At 34.0% G+C, this 21,791-nt stretch overlaps 1 protein-coding gene across 1 annotated transcript; it reads left to right on the forward strand.

Annotated features, from left to right (window-relative positions):
* Positions 1 to 348: 348 nt before the first annotated feature.
* On the forward strand, positions 349 to 18,246 carry LOC129942372 (uncharacterized). Its single transcript, XM_056051270.1, has 2 exons — positions 349 to 575; positions 16,603 to 18,246. Exons 1-2 carry the CDS (start codon positions 455 to 457, stop codon positions 17,280 to 17,282), a joined length of 801 nt encoding a protein of 266 aa, XP_055907245.1. The 5' UTR covers positions 349 to 454; the 3' UTR covers positions 17,283 to 18,246.
* Positions 18,247 to 21,791: the final 3,545 nt, after the last annotated feature.

Genomic DNA, 21,791 nt, shown 5'->3' on the forward strand with positions numbered 1-21,791 from the left:
TAACAGGGAAACATAGAGTTGCCTCATTCACATAAAACAACTAAAAAGCAAATATCTATACTTGACATATGCGGGCGAAGTTGGGATTCAAGAGAATACAGACAATGAAATCTCTCCCTCGTCGCAGTTCTGACAGGCTTACCATTTTTAAAGGAAACCTAAAATACCAAAGTTGTAGTCATCGCCCTATGTAAAAATGAACACATCAAATTTTTGTTTTTTGTTTGCTTTCATCAATTTGAACTTTTACTGAATATTTTTCCATTTTATCAGTGAAATTTTAACTTGCACAATTAAATTCATCATCGTTCTTTATATTAAAATATTTGTTTTTAATTTATTTTCAGAACAAGACGAATATAATTAAATATCAAAACCAAATTTATGCAATACCTTTGAAGTTAAAAGACACACACACACATTTTAATATAAAATCAAAAAAAAAAATAATATTATGGCGCCTACAATTTGTTCAGAGAATAAGACTCAACAACGCTCTGGAATAAATGAAATTCGTAAGGATACCAAAATAACTACCAGCCTTTCAAAAGCACCCTCATCAAGTTTAAATTATGGTAAGTAACCATTCATTTTTATTCAGAATAAATTAAAAGGGAATTTAATTAAATGCCTACCTCTTTCTACCATTAACACACGTGTGGGCTAAAGCTTTTAGAAGTAATAAAATGTATTTTATGCTATGATGAAGATATACCTACCGACTGCATGAATAAGCGTGAATTTTAAAACAAACAATAATTTCAGGTGCTTTAAAAAGGCACCAATAACACGGATTGAACTTAGCAATAATGACAACTTATTTCAGCTGCTTAATTCTTCTGCAACAATTCTACAGTAGTTGATGATTTGGTTAAGTCAAACCATTAGATCTTATTAATAAGCATTACGAGGTGAATAAATTAATTAGACAAAGTTTTTACTAAGGTATTGTGGAAGGTATTAATCGTTTTAAATATTAAAAACAACAGCAATATTTCCCAGGATGTTGTCATATTACACTCCTAATGATGATTTAAAAGAAGGATAATGGCCTGATGTTTTTTGCGAATAAAGTCTTTGATTTATAATACCAGTAGGTTTTAAGAGAATGAGAAAGACTGTTCGAAGTAAATATATACAAAGAGCCCCTCGAGTCTAGACATCTAGACAACCGGAGATATTTCTATTATTATACTAGCGCACCCGTAAAGTGGCAGTTTTAATTTTGCATAGACAAACTGATGGTTTTCCAACACGGAACAGGCAACATACAATTGACCATGTGAGAAACATGAGTTTTCTAGGTTAATACCACAAACTCTTAATTATTGTCACTGGGACTTGTTTATGGTCATAGCTAAAGTAAGCCGCACTGGAAACTGTAGATGTTTAAACTCAAATGACACATCACTCGGAATCATTGGGATGCGCGGTATAAGAACATCTTCTCCTTTACCTATACTTAAAGAATTTACTTTTGCCACTGTCCTAGACATAGAAGGTGTTTTTAACAACGTCCTTACAGAATCCATAGAAGAATCGCTCGTTAAGTTCGGTGTAGAAGACTTCATTCGAGAATGGATTATTTCCATGCTCAGTGGTAGGAAGATTAGAGCCACTCTAGGCAATACAATCGCTACAAAACACGTGATTAGGGGAACACCCCAGGGTGGTGTCCTTTCGCCTCTTCTATAGCTTCTGGTCATGGATACAATTCCCGTTAAATTAGAGAGATGTGGAGTGAAGGCGGTAGCCTATGCGGATGATTTGGTGCTCTTGGTGTCAGGAAAGTACACCTCTGTGATTAGTGAAATCACGGAGTCAGCTTTGAAGAAAGTTAGCAACTGGGCCACGAGGTGTGGACTAGGAGCTAATCAAAGTAAAACTGAACTGTTGCTCCTTACCACCAAAACTAAAGTAACGCCCTTCACGCTACCTCGACTCAACGGTCAAATCCTATTATTGTCTTCCAGTGCAAAATATTTGGGAGTTATACTCGACCCTAAACTTAACTGGAACCTAAATATTGAAGTACAGGTTAAAAAGGCCTGTGTTGCCTTCTACGCCTGCAGCACAACTTTCGGCAAAAAGCGGGGACTTCAGTCGAAGAAGATTTGATTGTGTGGTGGCCTGCTCTTAGCAAAGCTAAAGAAGGTTCAAAGAACAGCTTGCGTGGGCCATGCGTACTTGCCCAACGAACGCTTTAAACGTTATTTTGGATCTTCTACCAATCGACCTTTTTATAAAATACAAAGTTTCCTGCAGCGCTATTAGGCTGAAGAAATCAAACAGCTGGTTGTCAAACCTTATGGTCACAGCAACACAACGAAATTAATTCTTTCAGATATTATCTCGGTAGACACTGACTACTGCACTCCTACTTTGAGCCTTAGAAGGGTTTTAAGGTTATTTTCCCATCCAAAGAAGATTGGGAGGATGACATCGTGTCGATAGGTTTCGACACAACCATCTTTACTGACGGCTCAAAGAGTTGGTTCTGGGATCTTTTCTGAGTCCCTAAATGTAGATAAATCCTTTAGGCTTCCTGACTTTGCTAGCGTTTTCAGGCTGAACTGCTGGAAATAAAGGAGCCATGTAAGATACTTAAACAAAGCCCAAACCAAAACCGAAATGCGGCTATCTTTACAGACAATCAGGCAGCTGTCAAAGTCATTAACTCGGCCACATCCTCATCTTAATTGGTCCAGCAATGTCGCGATGAGCTTGCGAGCCTGAATATTAACCTCGGTGTCACCCTGATCTGGGTTCCGGGCCAAAGTGGTATCGTGGGAAATGTACGGGCTGACGAGCTAGCCAGGCAAGGATCGGCCCTTCATAGCTCACTTGCCGAAATGGTCAACATTCCTCTTGGCGCTATGAAGGGTAAAATCTTTTCTATCTACCAAACTGAATCAAACTGAAGGTGGAGCAATTTACCCAACTGCATTATATCTATAGGAAGATATGGCCCACGTATAACAAAACCCGTACAAACGATCTTCTATGCAGGCCAAGGCAAGACATAGCCAGGATTGTTGCGGTTTGTACCTAACATTGGCCTTTTAAGTTCATGCAGAGAAGTTGGGTATCTCTTACAACACATTTTGCCGTAGTTGTTGTGACCAAAGAGTCCTGCTTTGGCAAACACTATGTTGACAAACTTTTGAAAAGCATTCTTTCACGAACTTGATGAGCTATCTGAGACAAAGATTAGAGACCTAATCTTTTTTATCAATGCGACAAAATGGCTCTAACATAATCGCTATGAAGCTTCTCTATCAATCTATCCCTTTCAATCACAGGTCAAACGAGTTTTTGGTATCAATAATGGTTTTTGTAATTTTAAGAAACATTTGGAAACACCTTCTGAATAAGTTCGTCTTTTGATTGCGTTAACTGACAAAAACATTCAGAAAAGTTAATGCAGCCAGTCAACATGTCTATAGGAAATTTGCCATTACCAAAGTCAATGAGTTGTTTAGAGAATTTGTTTCCAGATTTGTCATTTTGCAACTCGACACGCATATTCTTGCTTAAATGAAGCACTTTGACATGTTTCCACAAATTGGAGGACTTTAGACATGCATTGATTTCATCAGCTGGCGTTGATCTTGGAATCACTAGCAATGTTTGACGAAAATCTCCTGCTAATAAAATCATTGCACCACCAAATATGATATTATTGCTTCGTAGATCTTTTAAGATTCTGTCTAAAGCCTCCAGAGATTTTGTATGTGCCATCGTACATTCATCCCAAACAATCAATTTACAGTGCTGCAAAACCTTTGCAATTGTAGAGTTCTTCGAAATGTTAAAGGTTGGAATTTCATTGCTTTTCATATTTAATGGTTATTTTAGTGCTGAATGGGCTGTTCGACCATCTTCAAGCAAAGTTGCTGCGATTCCCGACGAAGCGTTTTATTTAGAAAACATTTGTATGGGAAAAATATGTATATGTATGTTTTATGGTTTTTCCGACAATTATTAGAATTTTTCTCGCCGTAAAAACCATCCTTGAACCTCAACGAACATTTAAGGAAAAGAATTCACCGAATTAGTCCTGGCGTTGTTGAGTAATGCGGTAACTAACACATTTTGCGATTCATTTTTATATATAAGAAGGTATCTCTTTCTTCAAATTTGGTGTTTAATTGTTTCTAAAGACTAGAAGCAAATTGGGTTTTGACAATTTCCTGATGTGAAAGCAACTTAAAACTAATCTGTCAAGTTCAAAATTATCGATAATACAAAACATTTTTGGCAAATATCGATTTGCAATGGTAACTTTGAGATAAATATACTCAAAAACCCCATTAGTAATAAGAATTATCCTTTGACAATTTTTTGTTCATAATTACCGACCAGTAACTTAATAAGAATGGTAATACAGTGTTAGTGACCCCAAGTAAAATAATTATATTTATAACCAACCCACTTAGGTACACATTGCTAATTTTTCTAATTCACGCATGCAAATTTGTTTAATTCAAATGGTATTTATTTATTTTATTATTTTCTTGCTTTTCAAGGCAATGGTAATGGTTTGTGTGGAAAACAATTTAAGAAGTCTATGTCTTATATGGCTGTGGTCAGGTTTCGACTTTTTTTGCTTAAACAATAATTTAATTTAATTTTTTTTGTTTTCTTGTCAGAGGTGCATATGACACTTACATTTTATAAAACAAGTGAAAGATTTTAAGAATTTTAAAAGTAACGAAAAAGGAAATAAAAAGTAAATATTTGTTTGGTAGTCCGTTGTCAAAAAAAGGCTTTTCTTTGTTTTAAAATAAATTGGGTGGCGCAACAGTCCGTTGAAAACTAGGGCCTAGTAACTTACAACTCTCAACCACTGTGTGCGAGTAATGTTGTCAGGAATGGAGGGGACCTACGGCTAATTTGAGTAAACACTTTTTCATGACAAGAGTTACTGTTGTACAATTTGTCAATTACTCGCAAGAGGCAGTACCCGTGAAAAGTCTTTAGATGGCATAGGCAGGGATCGAACCTAAGACCTCTGGCATGACAACTTTCTTTGTTTTGCTCATTAGTACCCTTTTCCAAGGCGTCAAAAGTCTCGGGTTTATATTAGTGGACAAATTACTTCACATATCCAGACAGAAAATAATCCAGCAGTGTTAAATCCCACGATCTTGGAGGCGACAACACCCCACAGACATACTAGATAATTCGTTCACCAAAAGTTTCCTTTAATATATTGATCATTTAATTGGCTGTATAGCATGTAGTAACCAATGGTTATCCAAATCCACATCATCCGATTCGGGCACGAAAAAGTCAATAAAACCTAGTAGCTCATCCATTAGGTGTACTAAGATCAATAAACCAAATAGCTTTGTTTCTTCTTTTAAATAAGTAACGAATCCCACGTTCTTCGATTCAATTTGCAATAGAAATATGTGGCCCGAAGAGACTTTAGTCAAAGAACTTACACAAAGTCAAAAACGAGGTGTTTCTTTGAAAACCAAGCCACCAAATTCAACAGACTTGCCCTCTTTTAAAAAAACGTAAGGGGTCTTTGTAGTAAGACTGTTGACATTTTTCTCAACCCCCAATCATTTCCACATGACACAAACTTTTCAGCCAAGTGTTCGAAGTTTACAGAAATGATCGTCATGTTGGTAATGCAAAGGATTTAGGTGGAGGTGTTCTCATAGCGGTAAAAAATACATATTTCTCTTCTTCTGTATATTTTCCATTTGAATTATCAATTGAACTGGTATGTGTAAAGATAATGGTACAGACCAAGACTATTTTAATTTTAAACGTTTATATTCCTCCAAAAAGCTTAGAGTCTGTTTAAAGCGAACTCTCCTTAGCATTAGATTTTGTTATCAGTTTGTCCTGCGCTGACACCAATATTTTACTTGTAGGTGATTTTAATTTACTTCAGAAGAGCTAATTTCCAGTCGTTGTCTGAAGATTTAACCATTTCTGGAATTGCTGATACTTTAGCAATTTTAAATATTGATGAAGCAGTTTCAATTTTTTATAAGCTGCTTAATAATATTTTTGAAAACAATCTACCTTTTAAGAAATCAAGAAATACTTACTTTAACCACCATTGGTACACGAAGGAATTGCGTTTACTTTGAAACAAAAGAAATAAGGCATGGAAAACTTATCTCAAAACTCTGTCTCCAATCAACTTCTCTGTTTTTGTTGAATTCGTTAATGAATTTAAGTCTCTCTATAATTTTTTATACGCTTGATATGGCAATCCTAAAAATTTTTGGAAACTTGTTAACTTCACTTACAAGAACCTTTCGTTAGATAAGACTGTTGATATCTGTAACGCTTTCGCAACTAATTTCCGTGAGTCATTTGTTAATAGCCCCCAAGAAGTTGATGAATTATATTTTCATAATCCTCACAACTTTTCGCAAACCAGCTGTTGTCACATCCCTGTGCTACAGAGTACGGTCCTTGATTCCCCCGATAGTACTACAAAAGGGTAGTAAGGCTTTAGTTGAACCCTTGACGTTCTTATTCAAACTTTCTCTAAAAACAGGCAAATTTTCCAGTATATGGAAGAAGTCATTTCTAATTTCTAACACCAATTTTCAAGAAAGGTATCAAGGCTGATAGAACAAACTACAGGCCCATTGCAAAGCTTTCTTGCATTCCTAAATTGTTTGAACAAGTTGCTTGTGAAAGTGTCGCATTTTTTAGTAAAAATCTCATTTGGGAACAGCAACATGGTTTTGTGGAAAAAAGATCAACCGTTACTAATCTCCTCACATTCTCAAACATATGTTCAAACGCTTTAGAACAAGGTTATGAAGTTGACTGTGTGACATTTCTAAAGCTTTTGGTTTTCCACAATATTTTTAACTTGGATAAAATCATATCTTGAAAACAGATCCTATGAGGTAAAATTTAGAAATTTTCATTCTGAACCTTTTGTTGCCCCAGGGAAGCCATCTTGGAAGCCATCTTTCTGTTCATCCTGTCTATTAAAAACGTATCGTCATGTCTACGTTCAAGTGAAGTTATCATTTTTGCTGATGACATGAACATTTTTAAGATTATAAAGTCCATCCATGAATGTATCCTTTTACAAGCCGACATTGATAGTTTCAAGAATGAAGCTTTAAGTCGTATTAGCATTTTGTATAATTTAAACTGTTCATCGATAGATTTAAATTTAAAAAAGAGGCTGGCTACCCACACTGATAACTTCCCATCCTGTCTGTCGATTTGTCTTGCTTAAAAGTTTGTCTATATGTACTTGCATCAATTTTTACCAAATTTGCGTAATATTTTTTGTAGATTTTATTTTTTATGAAAAAACGGACTGATGGATTTTTATATAAAAATTACCGAATATCGAAAACAATATTTTCTGTGAAATGAAATAAGTTTGAAGCCAATAATTTTAATTTTTGAAAAGCTTATTGAGTCGAAAGTAAATTTTTACAAAGTTTTAGTATTGTTTTTTTTTAGAGTTTTATTTTTTGTAAACAAACTGTCAGTGCGATGGTTTTCAAAATTTTACTGAATGTTGAAAAAAATATTTCTTATAACATAAAATTAGTTTGAATCGAAAATCAATTTCTACCAACTTTTATGCATTTTTTTATAGGTTTTTATTTTTTGTAAAAAAACAGTTTATTCGATTTTTCTCAAACTTTGTCCTAGTTTTGAAAACAATATTTATTATAAGTAAAAATTAATAAGAAGCTATTACCTCAAATTTTTGAAAAGATATTTGCGTCGAAAATCATTTTTTACCAACTTTTGTTAATTTTTTTCCGGTTTTTAATTTTTTGTAAAGAAATTGTCAATTCGATTTTTCTCAAAATTGTATCAGATGTCAAAAACATTATTCTTCGTTGCACAAAATTATTTTGGAGATGAAATCATATTTCAAACGTAAATTTTTTTATTTATAAAAAAAAACGTAAAAAGGATTTTTTTTTTCAAAGAATATACTTCTTTGATATCTTGTTACAATATATTATATAAAATTTAATTTAAAGCGTTTTTGGTTCGTAAGATATTTAGGGTTAACCAAAATGTTCACCTTTTTTTCAAACTACTATGGTAAAAAAACCACCCACGCAATTTTCTTGAGAGCCCCTTCTGCATCTTTCTGCCTTATTATCTGTACAAAAACATTTATTTGACATCGATATATCTTCTGGTTCTTGAGCTATGGACGACGAAAAAACGTACGAACGTACGTACTCACGCACGCACAGACATCTTTCTAAAAATCTTTTATTTCGACTCTAGGAATCTTGAAACGTCGAGAAATGTCAAAATTTTTAATTTGACAAACCGGACCCATTACAATAACTTACTATGGGAAGTTAATAAGGTGGGATTAAAATCATTGTTTAGAACCAGTGCTCCACTATTGTAAACGTCTTTATTTTATCTTTTGTTGTTCTGTATTAATTCATTGTAATGTTAATTATGTTTTGTATTTTGTGCATGTGTTAGGCTTTAATTGTATTATTATCTAAAACTAACACATGCACTTATGATGAGCATCAGATCGTAAGCTATCTACTTTCTAAAATTCTGAAGTGTACAAAATAATCATGGCTCTATGACGTTCCCCAATGATTGTAACATTATGGCCGCCTTCATTTTTGAAGAAACATGATATGGACCAATGATTCCCTCTGCAAAAAGAGCAGACAAAACAGTGACTTTTTGAGAATGTTATGGCCATCGGCTTCTCAATAATAGCCTGTGGATTATGACCACTCCAAATATGACAAATTTGCTTATTAACATAACTATTAAACCAAAACTACCTTTATAACCGAACAAAATTTTCCTGTTAGAAACGGTATCGGTGGTCATCTCCTTTTGGGCTCATTCAGCGAACGTACGAGTTGCACGAGTTTCATTTTATAAGCCCACAAACCAGGATCCTTCCGTAAAATCTTCTATAAAGCTGATATGCATATCTCCAATTATCGCGAGCGATGGCGGGTGGACTGATTCGGGACATCCCCACGACACTGCTCTACACCAGCAATAGCGCCTTCTGTGCGCACTGTACGTCATCTTTGAGAAAGAATATTATCCACCAAAGTAAACATAGTCTAAAACCAATCTATAGTTGCTGGAATTACCGACTGTGCTAGGCAATTATATTGAACGCTTATTGGACGCATCGAACCGAACCATTACATTAGATTTTTCACAATTTGTAAACTTTGTTCAGGAGTATATCAAATGATTATAAAATGGTAAACCAAACTAAGCAAAAATTAAGTGACAGCTGTCAAAATGACCAACTCCGAAAAAATTGCGAATGGATTCGGAACGAGTTTTTAATACTTTTAATGAAATAGAAATGTCAAAACTGACATTTAGCTCCCTCTACAGTCGAATAAAAAAGCCTTAATAGATTTCATGACATCAGCTTTGTTTACTTCATTTAAGAATTATAGTTATTATCCATCTGGAACCAAATTCTTTTCATAAATTAATTTATATCCGGATGTTTTCTTAACTTACTCACATAAGTGACTAATGTACAAAAAATAGACACATGTACATATATTGCTTTGAAGTTGATTGAATTCATACTTAAGTTCTTTATTTTCGATATAAAATGGAATAATTCATTTTTTATTATGGGTATGAAGAAGCTTTACCTAAATTAGATCATAAACAACTCGCGTTTTAAGTGTAACCTACACATTAGCCAAACTCATGCTTTTAACCATCAAAAGTGTGCAAATACACGTGCCCCCATTTCAACTGGGGGAATTTTTGTGTACATTTTTCTCTTACATTCCCCCTTTCGTTTTTGCAATATATTTTTGCGGGGAATTCTAATTAAAACTCACTTCAGCATTGTGGTAATAAATAGAATAACCATCGTTGTTCGTTTCGTCGTCTCATCGTCGTCGCTTTGTTTTGTTGTCGTCATTTGACAAAAATACTTTATAAATGCGGGAAATGTGACTGATGACTGGTGACACATGTTGATAAGGTTCGTTTAGAAAGAATCGGATCAAAAAGTGGAATATTTAGGTACTACATATTTTCTCTAAAGGAATTGTCATTTTTCTTAAGAAAAGAAAAAACAAAAGTATTTTTATGTACACTTCCTAAAACAAACAATCACACAACATAATAGAATTTCGAATATAAGTAGTTTTGAAAAATAATAACAGAACGCAGTAAAACGTTTTGTATCCAAACGTGACAACTATAACAGACACTATACTTACATTATGTAGATTGAAAATGCGATAGATACTCGTATATCCATTTGTCAGCTGTGAGTGCAAATACTCGTACTCGTTCTGTTTGTTTTTATTTTTTGATCCGATATGTGTGTTTACAAAAATAATGGGAAGGTTTTTTCGGGAGCGGATTTAGAAAAGGCGTTTATTTTTGTAAAACTCCAAAAAATTAGTGTGCTTTCTTATTTATGAAAATAGTTTATTTTTAACGCAGACATTTTCTCTTAGTTTATATTTATTTTGTTAGTAATGAAATCATTTTTAATGAACAGCTGATTGTCGGATACACATTTCGGAACAAAATCGTTCCACTGAAAGCGTTCCATTTTCCTGGCATTTCCACCTGTCAGTTTCCTTTCAATGATCAACTTGAAATCAACTTGGTTTTAATCAGGAAAATTGTGTCAAATGACAGATCAATTTTTGAATAAAAGGTATAACCGATCTACCAAATGAATCGCAGTAGTCTTTTTTTCTGTATTATACAACTGGAATTTTTTCAGAATAATTTAAAACAAAATTGTGATAAATTTAAATAAAAAACACACTTTTAAGGAAGATAGTCAAAGATATAAGGAATAATTTATATTTAATTTTTTTTTATGTTTGACAGTTGAAATAAGAACTGAAAGAAAGGGGTGCGTTCGAAGATTATCGTTTTACTATGTGTAGATTTTTGCATACAACAGATGTCGCTTTATATATTATAGTTTCTGTCTATATTACAGTTTAAACGGAGTTTCCATATAATTTTATATTACAATTTAAAAATGGAAAACATTTATTTCAAAAATGATTAAATAAAAAATGAGTTGTCAACTCATTATAAAAACATACAAGCAATTAAATTAGTAAACATAACTTCAAATAATTTGAAAAGAAATTCTGTCAAAATGTAAGAATTTATCTTGAGTTTAAAAAATTACGTCTTAGGCCCAGTTTTCCAATGCAAGATCATCCTATATACAGAGTTAAAGTCTCTTAATATTTTGTAATGAACTCTAGTTTTTTTTTGTTGGGTGGTGCAACAGTACGTTGAGAACTAGTGCCTAGTGACTTACATCTCTCAACCATTCCTGTGTTCGAGTAATGTTATCAGGAATGGAGGGGACCTACAGTTTATATGCCAAAACCGAACGGCTTATTTGAGAAAGCACTTTTTTATGACAAGAGTTACTCTTGGAGAATTTGTCAATTCCTCGCAAGAGGCAGTACCCGTAAAAAGACTTTAGATGGCATAGGCAGGGATCGAACCCAAGACCTCTGGCATGACAGTCCAACGCACTAACCATCATGCCACCGGTACTACAACTCTATGTTAGGCCTTCAAATTTAGTGAGTAAACTGTGGTCTATATATACGGATGTTTTAAACAGATACTGTCTGTAATAGCAATGAAAAAGTTATTTTTATTTCTTTTTGTGGACATTTTTAAATTGTTTGTTATATTCAGACCCTGATCCTCAGCTCCGATAATTTATACGAAAGTTTAAGTTTAACTGTTTTGAGAAAAAAAGACTTATTTGTTCGCGACCAAATCATTTTAAATTGTTAGAAAAAACGTTTGAGATTTGTTTATTTATTTTGTATAGCAAACAAACAAAAAACAACGAGAAACAATCGGCTGGTGCCGATCATCCAAAATGTCAAAATCTATAGATTTCGAAAGTTTTTTGATAACTTAATCGAAAACTTATCCATACCAAATTACATTTCCACTCATGGGCTTAAACTTAAACCCCCACTGAAAATCTTGTTAGTGAGTTAACTCTGAATTCAGGATTAATTAGTTTTGAGTTTAACTCAACACTTAAAAACTGGGCCTTAGTGTTTTGTATGTTCGACACTACACTACGAACACATCCACCGAACCGCAAAAACGAAAAACTAGAAAATTTAAATCTTATTTGAAGAAACTAAATAATGTAGATGTTAAAGCAGAATCTGAGCCTAACAAAAATGTAGTTAAACGCCGCTCATGTGTAACCCTCGTAAAGTGTTTAAAGTGAACAATTATAGAATAAGAACGTGATTGTTTTAATGAATTTGTAAATATTTATAGATCATAGAAAAAGAGGAGCATGCATAATTAGTCATCTGTCTGACTTAAACATGAACATGGGCATGTGCATTTTTGCATCACATGTTAGTTAAGGGTGATTGATGGAATAATATAAGACACCCTAACACTAATCTCAAGATAAATTGGTTGTGATATGGGAAGATATACGTAAAACTATAAAATGCTGTCTAAAGTTTATAAGTGCTTGCGTTTAGGGTCCATACACATGTCAGATTAACTCTCAAAGGCTATTAATTCTTTTTAATTATTATTTGTTATTTCTTTGTTTTAATTTAATGGGTTAAAGTTCAATGCCTTTATTTTGATAAGCAGAATAGATTACGAAAAGAAAACAATACATGAGAATATTTAAATTACAAAAACATACTGACAGCTGTCACTTGATTTATGCTCAGTTTGGTGAACTTTTTCATAAAGAATAGACCTACACCTCAACAACGTTTGTAAATTCTCACATACGGCCCCAATTGCTGCAAAAAGCGTTCGGAAATTTTGCCTCTCGATTGAAATTTGCTCGAGTCAGCCTTCGCAACAAATTACGTATATATTTAAATTTGCGTTGCATCACTTTTTATATTCCCGTTCCGTTATCCAACGCTATTTATTAATATCTGATGTATTGTTGTGATAATCATAATCTAACTGGGAAATAAAATGTATATCTTTGTACATACGTAAACCCTCTGAGAAATTTATCACAATGAAAAAAATTAAAAAATTGCTTTAAAATGACATTCATGACAAGCAGTCCCAATGACATGTGCCTGTGCATTGTTTCATTCGAATCTCTGATATCATAATAATCGTTACGTTTTTCTCATATTCGTATTCGTATTGTCGGCTGTCAATCGTAACACTGTTTGTTTTACGTTTTTTCACAAGTACTTACCTACTTTTAATTTGCACCTTTGACAGATAGCTATGCACCCTGACAAAGGAAGTATACAGTCGTTAAACAAATAAGCTTCGTACACACAGTGGCTTGCATAAACGTATCCTTTTTTTTGTGTTTTTAACAAGCCACCCACAGCCCACATCCGCACCATAATTAGGTACATGTACTTCGGGGGAAACAAAGGTTATGTTACTGGGCTGGTGCTGTTAGTATAGTTATTATATTGACCAAGTGAATCGAGTGTGTAGTGTAGATAGAGCTCAACAGAACAGTACACGTGAGAGGAAAAAAATTATCTGTCATTGATTATGCCAACAGCCCCTCAAGCTTGGAATAGTGTCATCTGTTATACTTGGTATAGGAACTGGCCTTTCCGCTTACGTGAGTTAAATATACTCACAAGTCACAACCACCTTTTATTCCCTCTATATTGTGGGTGGCATAAGAATAATAAGTCTATTATTGACAAGGCAATTAAGAAACTTTGATGTATTCTGATTAGTTCTGGGTATATTCTTGTTTTGAGGAAATCTAAATCCAGTAACGAATTATTCATCACATAAACCAATGAATAAAAGAAAACAAAAATTTACAAAACGATGTCGCATGCAAAATGAATGCAAGTGCAAGGGGCCCATTACAATTTCTCATCATATGGCATGTTTGACATCAAAGTGTGGTGTACTGTACAGTGAGTGTGTTGGGCTGTGCTGTGTGGAACATTTTTGAGTGATTAATGCGTCTTGTTATGGGGTAAGAGAAGTGTATAGGTATTTTTCTAGGCTCAGTCAGCACGTGTCATTGTCAAATGTCAGAAAGTGGTAGTCGGTAGAATCGTAACAAAGTGGAGAAGTAAATAATTGTATAGGTTTGTATTGTTATGCTATAATTTATTATGACAGAAGAACCAACACATATGCAGATACATTTGAATAAATAAGTATTATAAGGCAAACGAGATTGGTTGCATTAACGTTATTTGTTGATTAATTGAATAAATAGAATTGAAATTGATTGAAATACATTAATAGATGGTGGTGTGAAGTATAAAAAAATAAATTAGAGCGTGACAGGTCGTTAAGGAGAAATGAAGAAAAGTGACGTTTTAAATTTGATGCTTTTTATGAACAGCTTGTCAAAAGTTGAAAGTATTTTTTTAAATAGTTTTGGCTACAAATTATTTTTAAACAAAACATTTTAAGTTTTGGTAGAAAGCAAACAAGGTTTTGAAAAAGAAACTTTGTTTTAAACTTTCTTTGTTTTTGTTTTTAAGAACACTTCATTTGTCTGTCAGTATTTTTGATAAGAATCCTTTACTCCTTTACTAGTTGGTTTGTTTTTTTTTAATGGCTATTTGCCGTTTTTTTTATTGTACTGATACAGCCCATACCGCTTAAAGCAAAAAGTATTCATTAAAATGTTAATGAAAGCTTTTCAAGCTGTGACGTAAATATGAAGTCAAGTTCTATCTCAAAGGCGTAAGGTCGATTATTTGTCAACGAAAAATGCTGTCAACGCGTTGGCGGATACATTGCTGTTCACACGCATTTTCTGGTGACTGTAATGTCTGAGTCAATGCTATTGGTCGATAGATAGCCTTTGTAGAAAGAAAAGAAATATTTTAATTTTTGAGCCTAAGACTAGGAAGGTTATTATGCAATAGGTCGAAAAAGTTTGAATACCAATTGATTTAGCATTGCGTAGTGATTTGCTCGTGTGACCCTTAGGTTAAAATATAAAAAACTTTCTTGAAATAAATGTAAAGTGACGAAAGCAATCAATTCTAAAACACTTATAATTCATTTCACTAAGGGAAAAATACAACTACAGTGTTACAAATTAGCTGCCTTTTTTTTACTTACTAGGTAAAGACAGCTTATTCTTTACTAAAAGAAGAAAATATTAAAATATTGCTAACTTACTTACTTAAGGTGGCGCTACAGTCCGGGGCGGACCTGGGCCTCAACTAACATGCGTCTCCAGCCGGCCCGGTCCCTAGCTAGCTGTCTCCAGTTTCGTTCGCCAAGTTGGTTGAGGTCCTCTCCCACCTGGGTGCGCCACCTGAGTCGCGGTCTTCCTCTACTGCGCCGTCCCTCGGGATTGGATTCGAAGACCTTCCGGGCTGGAGCGTTGATGTCCATCCGTTCTACATGACCTAGCCATCTAAGCAGTTGGACTTTAATTCTGCTAACTAGGTCAGTGTTGCTGTACAGCCCGTACAGTTCGTCGTTATATCTTCTCCTCCATTCTCATCTATGCGTACGGGACCAAAAATCACCCGAAGAATCTTTCTCTCAAAGCATCCTAAGACACTCTCATCTCGATTTGCAAGAGTTATTCTTCGTTTGATTTCAGGGCTGGTGTCGTTGTCTGTGTTAAAAGCGGTGCCTAGGTAAACAAAGTCCTTAACTACCTCAAAGTTATAACTGTCCATGGTGACGTTTTGTCCAAGACGTCATTGTTAAGTGTCCTTTTTTGATGACAGCATATACTTTGTTTTGCGCTCATTGACCACTAAACCTATCTTCTTCGCTTCCGTGGCAATGCTCAAAAACAATCCACTGACATCATGCTTTGATCTTCCAATTCTGTCAATATCATCTGCGTATCCGAGTAATTGGATGGACCTTTGGAAGATTTTGCCTCTAGTGTTGCCGGTTGAGTTTTGCACAGTCCTTTGCAGAACGATGTCCAATTTTCCACCACTTTTTGAGTATAGGGCAATTTTAGAGCCGTATGTTAGCATAACATCACTAATATTTTCTTCAAAGGTTGCAAGTGCTTGGGTTTATTTGCGTAGACAATAGACCTTTTATAACCCTTAAAACATAGTCCAACGAGAAAAATTATTGTACGATTCTGGAGGCCACAACACAGGTTCACGACGTGAAATTTGTGCTTGCTAAAAGCTTCCTTCGTTGCCTAAAGGCCCAACTATAATAGGCAAAAGCTAGCATATGCGCACATAAGTAAATGTGCGAATGCAAAGAATCTCAATGCGAGTGAACATAATGGAGTGTAGCTCCGTTTCGTTCAATTTTTCTAAGTTTCGTTAACTTAAGCAAGAGCGATCAAAGTCGCTCGTCGCATAAGTAAAATCTGACATGTAGATACGTGAGCAAAATTGCATTATGGCTATCCTCAGGAATGTCACAAACTTAAGTGTATTTTCGTTGGGTTTTGACATAAGCTTATGTTTGCTTATGCCTATTATAGTTGGCCCTTCACTCGTGGCGAACACGTATAAAAACTATGAGCATACATATAACATATTGATTGACTATCAGATCTTTTGAATATTTTTAAAATTGTTTCCTTACTCCATATAAAGTATATATAAATATAGTACATTGATAAAATGTTATAATATTTTTTTTTTTCATTTACAGCTCAAAAGCGTTCAAAACTCATAAGACCCTATCCGGCACGAGGAAAACGTCAAATTATTGATAATTCCGTTTATCAAATCAGTAGCAGTAGTGACGCCAGCAATGACACAAATGAAAATTTCCATAGATCAAATTCACCACAACCCTCAATCATCTCGGACAATTCAATATCCACCTCATCTGAGTCGTCTCTTCTTTCACCACTGTCATCACTCTCTGAACTTTCAACAACTTATGTCTCCTCCGGCTCCGAAGACTACACGTCTTGTGCAAATCGCCTAAAATCACCATTCTACCATCACAACATTGACTTATCATCGTCAGTATATACCATAAGTAGCAGCGACGAGGAGAAAAACCTCGATGAAGACATGATCTCAAGATCGTTTAACGTGATAGCCTCAGATAGCCAAGACAATGTTACATCAACAATTGAAGATGATAAAACCAACTTAAAATCACTTACCAAATTACAAATGCAGCAAGAATCAAAGCACACCAAAGGCCTGTTCGATATTGCAATTAAAATGATAAAGTTGGTGCATCGTAATCAGTTGCTGCAACGAAGATTATCACAATTACAAGCGGAAACATCACAATTTATCGAGTCTGTCTTAGCCAATCCCGAGAATCAGGCTTTTCGAGATAAAGTGCAAGCAAATGGTTGTTGTAAGAATTAAGAGACTAAAAAAAAGAAGAAAATAAAAAAAATCTACCTCGTTCAAAGTGAAAACCAAAATGAATATCATACAAAAAATATGTCGATGCGGTTTATTGATAGACAACATGTTGATAAAAATAACAATTTTAAATAAAATCCACCACACAACTTCGCTGTGTTGCATACTTTTAGGATCACAATCCAATACAACACTCTCCCATGCAAGAAATACTGCTGTATTTATAATTCCTATTATTATTTATTTATTTTCATAATTTAGCATCTATATATACATTAGACATTTCAAAAATTAAGTTTTTGACAGGAGTGCTCCTTAAAGTTGTTTCACTCTTATCAAGATTCATGCGATTAGAATGTTGTATTGTTTTTTTTAGAAACTTAAAACTGTTCTGTCAAAATTATCAATACAATAATTTTAACATAAAGAAAATTATACATACGTAATCGCTTATTATAAAATACATTTTGAAGTATTATAACCTACAAGTTGATCATAAACAAACAGTTATTATGTAAAAAATATACATATATATATATAAATATAAAAGCATAAAATGTAAAAAACAAAATAAATAAAACAAACAAAAATGTGCCAGCAAAATAAATTAAAAAGTTAAACAAAATAATGTGAGGCATATATCATGTGAAAAGCAATTCCTTTAAATCTAAAAAAGTCTTATAAATTATTATGCAAATAGATTAGTTTTCTTTAAAAAAAAATATTTTATTTAATAAATAAAATAAATATAAAAACATACATAAATATATTTAATATTATAGACAAGTAATAATGTTTTTTAAAATATAAAAATTAAACTTTAAGAATTTTTTTCTACTTTGTACTGAGCAAACGCATGTCAAAATGCAAAATATTTCTGTGAGAAAAAAGTAAATGAAAAGCATTTTCCAAAATAAACAAAAATATATTGAAATATTTAATATAAATTATTGAGTTAATTAAATTTTGTTGTTTAATTTGAATCTTCGTTTTTATAAGACGCTTTTGGGAAACACGAATATCTAAAGCTTTGAATCCCTGAGGCAGTGAATCAAACATATTTACTGAACGTCAACGCTGTTGCTAACATTTTTCTAAATTCAAATACTTCAAGCATAATTCAACAAAAAAAACATTTAAAGTAAGTCGACCAATCCCTCCTTCACTAGAGTGGAAATTTTCTTTGGAATTGTTTAATGCAAATTGTATTAAAATCGTCAACATAATAATCAACATAAATAATCTATTAATTGCTTCGCTAGCGGTGTTACTCTTATCTGTGCTAATATTATAAAGCTGAAGAGTTTGTTTGTTTGTTTGTTTGTTTGTGTGTTTGAACGCGCTAATCTCAGGAACTATTGGGCTGTTTTGAAAAATTCTTTTAGTGTTAAATATCCCATTTATTGAGGTACGCTTTGGGGTTTTTTTTGCTTTTTTGTAAACAGTGCCAACAAATGTGTGAACAAATTCTACGCCATTAATAGTTCAAGAAAAAAGTCACCAACAGTTTCAAATTTCACATTACTCCTCTTCGGATGTGAAACTGTAACGAACAAACATAATTAGCTCACTACAATTAGATCTAAATAGTATTGTAAAGGGTTTTCCACTAAGGACTTGACAACTTTTTTTGTATGTAAAACCCAAATCCTATTGATACAAAACAATTGTATCGGCTTGAAGAACAATCGAAGCATTTATGAATAAAATTCGACTTCGTTGATATATCGTGCACGTTTGCAGCAGTAGTTGGACCCAATTTTCGAATACTTGGATACATTTTTCAAAACGGGTGCTATTTTGCGTTCAATATTGGCTCTTAGCCAAAGACTAAACGTTGCCCCAAATAAAATAGTTTAGAAGTGTTGTCTGTAATAATTATGACGCAATACCACTGGCTATTCATAATAAGATGACGATCGTTATCGTAGACGAAAAAATATGGCCCAATTTTTGTGAATGAAGGAAATGTGAATTTGAACCCGAATAATAACGCATATAGCCAAAAAAAGCTTTGTCAGTAAAGATGATTTTTCGATGAAACTCATTATTTTATATCCAAAGACCAATCGAAAAACGGAGGTTTGCTTCAAATGGTACATCGACTTCAATTCGTGAGTCAGCTTGATCTTGTACGGATGTAAGCCAAGATACTTACGCAAAATACGCCTTAATGTAGTCTTTACGTTACCCAGTTCTTGAAAACGCCGTGGAATTAACTGATTTCCATCGTACGCACGGACGCCTGAACGGAAGCCATATTTTTGACACTTTGAGCAACTCGTTGTTTCTCTGACATCGCAATATCACACAACGAATATCTAGACTCAAATTTTTAAGCTAATATTATTATTGCTTTTTTACTAAGGCAGAAATTACGATTTAATGCTTTATGACGTTAATGCTCTTAAATTTGTATTCTGAATTTGGGTATACAATTTTTATAATCTGCAGACGTTTCTCTTCGTGTACTTTACCATGATGAGAAATGTTGAGTTTCCTGATTAGATTAATGATGACATTTTTACGATTTTAGTGAATGGGTACGTTCACAAATTAAGATCAAAGTTGTCAAGTCTTCATTCGATAACCCGATTAAAGCTTACACACATACACGTCTCTAAAAGCGATGGACATTTTAAATGGTAGGATGACAATAAAATTATACCGAATGGATTAACTATAGAACGTCAAACATTTTAACTAGGATCTTATAAGTCCATCTGAAAATCAAAAAGAGGCGACCCACACTTATAACTTTCTATTCGTGTTTATCTGTCGACATACATATCTAACAGTCTTACTTACTTATCCGACTATCGATTCATGGAGAGTCTTAGCCTGACAAAATTGCGTTCTTAAATCGTTTTTATCCTTTGCACCCCTCCTGTCGGCTTCTTTGCTTGAGCGTTGTTGTCCACTGGTTTGATGTGGCCGAGCAAGACTAGTTGGCGTGTTTTGGTTCTTTGGACTACAAACACATCTTGATACAGTTTTGTACAGTTCACGATTGAATCTTCTCCTCTATTAGTCCTCTTGGCTTATAGAAATATCAGCCGCAAATTTTTTCTCTCGAAAGAGCTCAGTATCAATACCTCTTTCTTACTTTTCGTCTAACACTTGACGTTGAAGAGTAGAAGTGGTAAAATTAGAGTTCTGTATAACATGTACTTTATATTTCAAGAAAGGAGTTTTTAACCCGAAGTATCATCGGTGTCATTCGTGGAATTAATATTTCTTCCGAGGTAGGTGAAGTCCTTGACTACCTTGAATTACTGCTATCAACAGGAACGTTTTGTCGAAGGCGGTGGGCAGATGAGGCTTTACTTTTGATAACATATTATTTGTGTTTCAAGAACAACGCGTGTTGCCTGTTCATCTATAACCCGAAATGCTTCTAGAACAGTTTGCTTGGAGCTGCCGATATCGCTACATCCGCATAGCCAAGCAAATGTGAAGATCTGTTAACAAAACTCTTGTGCGTTATCTGCACTAGGGATATTTTGTATAAATCACATAATAGGGCATCTCCTTGTCTAAACCCTGCGCATGTCTGGAATAGCTCAGATGAGCTGTTATTCATTTGCACGTTGCCCTGCGTATTTTGCAACTTCATGCGGCATCGCTGGATTAGTTTTTTTTGAGCTCCCGAGTTCAGCCATCGCCATAAGAAGCTCTTGGCGATTTGTGATATTGTCATAGAGGCTAAGAAGGTTAAAGACAATCACATAGTACGTTTGATAGAATCTTGCATGCAAAATTAAGCAGAGATATGTCTTTGTGATTTTTGCAGGACAAAGGATCGATTTTTTTGAAGCTTGAGCATAATGAGCTATTTTACCAGTCATCGGTAATTGGTTGGTGACATTACCAGATATCTTCTTTATTTGAAGAATTTCGCAGGTTAGCCTTCCTAGCCGGAAGATTTTTTGTTTTTTAAGCTTGTAGATGGTTTTTATAACATCTTCAATTCTGGGCTTTAGGACTAAGTCATCATTGACTGGTTTTATGCTTCTTTGGTCTTTAATTGTTTCGTCTACATAATGCCCAGTCATCTAATGCCCGTTTGCTGATACGAACTTAAGAGTTTACGTTGACACAAACCCTCAAGCATAAAAATAAATATAATATAAAAATGAATAAAAAATTAAAATCGATTTTGAAAAATTTTAAAAAAAGACGATGTGGAAATCATTAAAATTTCAGAAGTTGGAATTAATCGAAAAATATAAAAAATAAATAAATTGGGTGGCGCAACAGTATGTTGGGAATCAGGGGTTAGTGACTTACAACTCTCAACCATTCCTGTGTGCGAGTACTGGTGTCAGGAATGGAAGAGACCTACAATTTTAAGCCGATTCGAGAAAGCACTTTTTCATGACAAGAATTACTCTTGAAGGATTTGTCAATTCCTCGCCAGAGTAAGTAACAGCGAATTTTTTTTTTTTTTAATTAAGGTGGCACAGGCAGGGATTGAACCCAAGACCACTTGCATGAATGTCCAACGCA

Source organism: Eupeodes corollae, chromosome 1, assembly GCF_945859685.1.
Source record: "Eupeodes corollae chromosome 1, idEupCoro1.1, whole genome shotgun sequence".
In the NCBI taxonomy this organism is placed as follows: Eukaryota; Metazoa; Arthropoda; class Insecta; order Diptera; family Syrphidae; genus Eupeodes; species Eupeodes corollae.